This window comes from Choristoneura fumiferana, chromosome Z (assembly GCF_025370935.1).
Source record: "Choristoneura fumiferana chromosome Z, NRCan_CFum_1, whole genome shotgun sequence".
Lineage (NCBI taxonomy): Eukaryota > Metazoa > Arthropoda > Insecta > Lepidoptera > Tortricidae > Choristoneura > Choristoneura fumiferana.
Window position 1 is genome coordinate 24,400,809 of NC_133472.1, and position 5,661 is coordinate 24,406,469.

Genomic DNA, 5,661 nt, shown 5'->3' on the forward strand with positions numbered 1-5,661 from the left:
GATCATATGGGAGGATGTGTTGCGAGGAATGTATTTTTCGTGAACCAATAGAAACGCTTCATTTGCCTCCTGGCTCCGCTCAGATGTTTCCGGATTTGGGAGCGATTATTTCCGGAAATCTTCACTTAATCAAAAAAGTTTTTGAGAAACCTTACTCTCTTTTCAAAAGAGCTGTCAAACTGTGTGCCACACGTTAATGAGATTTAAAATTTTATATTTTTTTTCAATTTCTGTTACGTGTATTATGGAGTGCCCTATAAATATTTATTTTTGTAATTTAACTAGAAAACTAAATAGCGGCTTTGACAAGTCATCTGTACTACAAATTTCATTGATTGATATAAAAAAAAAAAAAAAATCATTTATTCAGTAAATAGGCCGCAATGGGCACTTTTACACGTCATTTTTTAAAACTACCAGCGCTTTCGGAAAGACCATCATTGCCAAGAAGAATGCGCCGCAAGAAACTTATATAGGTATATATAGGTAGGTACATCTTGTAGTTTTCGAGTAAAATGCCTGTGACATACGGACGGACGGACAGACAGACAGACAGACGGACTTGGGGAAACTATAAGGGTTCAGTTTTTGCCATTTTGGCTCCGGAACCCTAAAAAACGAAATCCCTAACTGTAACAGCAAGTTCCTTGGCGTATATCTGTACTTCTGCAGTGATGACAAAAAGATATCTAAATTCACAAAGTCACTGTTGTAATCACGGCAAGTCCGTCTGAAAGTGTTCCGTGCATAATTCACACAACATCTAATTTATTAGATTTTACTCGCATTATAAAAACCCGGCTTCAGTGTGGGCGAAAGCTTTTCAATTGTGTGGAACATCACAACTTCAAAGGTATAAGACAGCGGACAAGAGACAAGCAGTCCTTGCACGTCACACAACGTGCTCTATTTCCGTTTACCAATGACTCAGCGTTAGCAAAATTGGATTCTTTAAACACGTAAAAAAACTTGGCCAACATACTTTCGTTGCACAAATTAGTAATTGCGCATTCTTTAGAAGAGCGAAAACAGTTTATCAGATGTGGAGACTGAGCCGAAACGGAAAACACGCCATTCCTATCGGTTATGCCCTGTTTACTTCCAGTTTGTAGAAATCCAAACATGTTTGTGTTATTATAATATGTATCTAGATCGTTTTATTCATTGTAAAATGTTGATAGCGTGATCGACTATTGTTACGACGTTAAATCAATAACGATGCCCTTCTTTGTTACCTAGTCAGAATATATTATTTAAGGGGCAGTTAAATTTGAGTCGTAAATGCCATCCTTATCTTTACCCAAACAGTAGGTTTTCATCATCATTATATCAGCCATAGGACGTCCACTGTTACATAGGCGGCCCCCATAGACCTCCAGTTGCTTCGATTGGAAGCGGCCTGGCATAAAATAATATGCCGAATGCCAAAGACGACAAAAGGCCCGATTGTGAAGCAAATTGCATCATAATAAAAACAAGACGTATGCCCACGTCACTTTACAAGTTTGCAATGTGACATGACGGCCCATAGTAAAATCTCTCGTCAGAAATGTTTACCTACAGCCTTCGATAAGATAGTAATAGTACAACAATAAACAATTACGACGGGAAAGTTTGTTGCGAGTTGATCCAGTCATTAAGTGAGATAAAATTAATAATGTCAAACGGATGGCTGTTCTCGCTTCATGATATTATTGTCTTATTAGTAAATATTTTTGCGTGATAGATACCAACAAAAATAGCGGACTCAGTTTAATGAATACATAATAATGTATGTACATAAAATACTCTAACAGTGTTTCGTTATGGACTAGACTGAGCAGGGAAAATTATTACATTGCTTTTTACAGTTCCCCTAGCCAAAATGGCAAGTTTCGTCCTGTCCGTCTATATGGCCCTTTTTACATTATTCGAGGACGACAGTTCGTTCGATCGATCTGCAATATAGCGCTAGGTACTGGATCATTGTACTGGATTAATGTACTTAAACAAAGTCTAAATGCCAGAGATATTTTACTCAAAGACTATAAGAGGGTATATATCTTTGATGAACAATACTACTAGATTCAGATCCATACAAAATCAAAGCGAAAAAGTGGCCGTGTTGCTTATGTCATAGACAGTCTTATAACATACTCTCATGCAGTATATTCTGTTTTACCTTCTAAATTAATTTAAAATATATACCTTAAGTCTAAGCACAAAGATTCAAATAAATAGTAATTGTATATAATACTTACGACGTATCGTCATAAGACAGCAAAAACGTTCGATTAACAAGAACATTCATCTTTCAAAAGATGTCATTTCTATTTTAAGGAACAGGGTAATAATGGAGTCGCAATTATTTAATAAGACAGATAGTTTTTTTTTATTTCACAGAAATATAACACAAAAAAATTACATATACAATATTGTCATGAAACGAAATGTTCTTATAGATACTTAACTGAATTAAGTTAACTAATTAGAAAATGGGTGATTGACAACACTTCAAAAACCTGCTTTCAAATTAAAAACACCATATTCAAATCGGTTCACCCCGTTTAAGAGCTACGTACGGTGTCACAGACAGACACACAGACACACATGCGGTCGAAAACTTATACACCCCCTTTTGCGTCAGGGTTAAAAAGACAACATAAATGTTTTACCAGATTTGACGTCATCGATTCGGTTCATTCTGTGCACTGTATTTTGTTTGTTTCACGAGAATCTGCAATTAACCGGCAATATTATAATATCATACGGCTTGAACTTGAAGCTTTACGTCTTTTTAAATATAAGCTTCACTTCACCTCGCCACACTTAATCTTATATTATTTTTAAACATTTATGTAACTTTACCTGCAATTTTGGAATCGCCTTTTCCGTAATCTCGCGCTTTGGCTATTTCCAACTATGTCAAATTTATCAAAATGAATCGAACATAACAGTCGAATTTTTTGTGCGGTCTGTAAAGTTCTTCTTCTCTTTCTCTCGCGACAATAGATGTCCATTCCGCACAGCGAAAAGGATCACTAGGAAAATCTACAAAAAAAAAAAATATTTTAAAATGAGAACTACTCTACGACGATTTTTTGTTCCAGAAACACCGATTTTGGCAAGATGGTTGGCCAAACAATAATTATTGATTTTTTCAATGTAAACTGCAATTTTTGTACTTTAAATAAAATACTGACTTGTACTTACCTAAAGAAGGATATTCCTTCAGAAACCCTAGTGTTACGGTGGCTGTTTCCGCAATTTATAAATGAACATTGTGGCATTTTAACACGTCCGCACTTTGGCTCTGGTTGACGCGTACTGTCAGAAATAAGAGCACAAATTTATTTTTGTGCTCTTATTTCTCTGGCCGTTTTCCAGAGCTGTGACCTTGAATCTAGTAGTATGGTTCATCAAAGGGTATATTGGTGAAATTTTAGAGTATAGTCTTACCTAATAAAAATAGTTATAGAATACCCTCTAGACACAAAAATCAAACTTTTGCTTAAATTCAGTTTCATTTGTAATTTGATTTCAATTTATTTTGTCAACATCATATCATATAGCCGCAGGGGCCCCCTGTTGAAAATAGGCCTAGCCCATTTTTTTAGCAATTTTCAATTGTGTTTGTAGTTCAATTTAATTTGTAGTTTAATTAAATTTCATTTGAAGTTTTTTAATTCAATTGAATTGTATTTTAATTTAGTTGAATTGTATTTTAATTTAATTTAATTGTATTTTAATTGAATCGTATTTTAATTCAATTAAATTGTATTTTAATACAGTTTTAATTTCATTTAATCTATGATTTAATGTAATTTGTTCTATTTATTTTTTATTGATTGCGTAGGTACTTATGGACTGATGTGTGAAATCGAAGTTACAGGGCGGCCAAAAGGGCCCGTGGGTCGCTTAAAGAAAATAATGAGAGAAGAGAAGGCGATTGCAATTGAATATATCGATATTCAGCTCCTCTTGTCACATTGTTTTATCTTATTGTAGTTCTATATTATTACATCAACGCAGATGTTTAGCACACACTCAGAGCTAGTATGGCCTTCCTCACACGGCGTCGTATCTACATGTACATACATACATAAAACAATTGATTATGTAACATTATCGATGTAAATATGATTTAACAATGGACTAATCGTGTGCAAGTGTTATCGTACAGACGTGCACGCCTAAACTTATAATGATATCTTATCAATTACGTTCATGGCACAGACTTCCCATAATCTGCAGTCCTTGAACCTGGGTCCCACCCACCCATGATAACGCCATGGCAAGATGGTAATTCAAGATATTATGCTAAATTTTAATGAAATATAAGCGATGGAATACGTGTACGAGTAGTGTATCCTGCTAATATAAATGCGAATGCTTCTACGTGTGTCTGTCTGTTAGGTCCTCTTACATACTAAAACGCCTGGACATATAGAAGATTATTTTTTATTAAAATTTTACCACGGGATCGGACATATACTCGTACCTACGCATGCAAAATCCCGAAATCTCAGCTGCTATGTCAAATCTAAGGAGCTAACGCTAGCTGAGACCGTCAGCACGGGCTGGTGGATGCCTTTATATAGTATGAGCAGCGCTAGAGGGAAGGCTACTACGAAATTCGGAAAAGTTCGAAATTCGAAGTTCGTATTGTACCGTCCCTCTCGCTCTCGTATCAAATAATATTAGCGTCAGCAGGACGGCAAGATACGAAGTTCCAATTTTACACTTCTCTTCTTTTGATTTTAGATGTTATTCTTCGTAACCGAATTAATGTTGATTATCCACCGGCGAGGCAAATTTCAATTCTCGTCTCGCCTCGCCGGTGGAAAGCCACCTTAACGTGCCTACCCGCCGCCGGTGACGTTCAGAAAATACAGCCTCAAACATTCCCGGACAAAACATTCGGACGCGGCGCGCCGGCGGCGGGTGGTCAGAGAAACCAGGGCCTAAATAAAAACCGTTACGAGTAGACAGGACTAGAAGTTGTTCAATATCGGTTTGCCAGTCCTGTAACTAACCTATGACAATAACCATGTAATAAACTCACCCACAGTACAGTGCCTTGATACCCTCCTGGCGAGAGGTCTTGACGAAGCAGTCGACCATGCCGGAGTAAGCGGAGCTCCACATGGCGAGGGTCAATGGCCTGCCCTTGGATCTGGAGACGAGTCTTGGTGGTGTCGATGGGGAACGTCCCTGAATAGAGGAAGTTAATATAAAGCTTTGGACAATCACATGTTTAGGTCCTCCTTATACATATTACTCTAGTAAGTGACATGGCAGGGCTGCTAATCAGACTTGGAGTGGTAAGAAATCCTAATACATATCAGTGTGGGTCAGTTTTTAATAAACAAATGTTGTCATCAGTGTTAATGTGCAATGTCAATGTCTTAACAGGTTTTTGGTCTACATCCAAAGGTTAATTAAACGGACACGAGTGTATCAATGATAAAGATGAAGTTAAAGTGCTGCATAGTCATAACTGCCTGGTAGGCATTTAGCTTCTTAGTCAATATACAATGAAGTTAGGCTGGAAACAGTGCTCGCCGACGGTCAGCGTTGACCGTCGGTCAGCGAACTATATCTAGTGAGTCTATGAATGCGCACACAGCTACGCTGACGGTACGCGCGTGATTTGGTGCGCGCGTACGGTCGGTCGAGCCG

The 5,661-nt window shown here is 37.3% G+C and overlaps 2 protein-coding genes across 4 annotated transcripts in view; both read right to left on the reverse strand.

Moving 5' to 3' along the window:
- Positions 1–5,661, reverse strand: part of Pdp1 (PAR bZIP family member Pdp1) — a 167,080-nt gene that overhangs the window by 128,400 nt on the left and 33,019 nt on the right. The gene's annotated exons all lie outside the window — the stretch shown is intronic.
- Positions 5,041–5,661, reverse strand: part of LOC141439507 (uncharacterized) — a 9,686-nt gene continuing 9,065 nt past the window's right edge. Inside the window, exon 5 of the mRNA XM_074103794.1 lies at positions 5,041–5,193. Within this exon, the coding sequence (XP_073959895.1) occupies positions 5,041–5,193 (153 nt within the window). The remainder of the gene's footprint in view (positions 5,194–5,661) is intronic.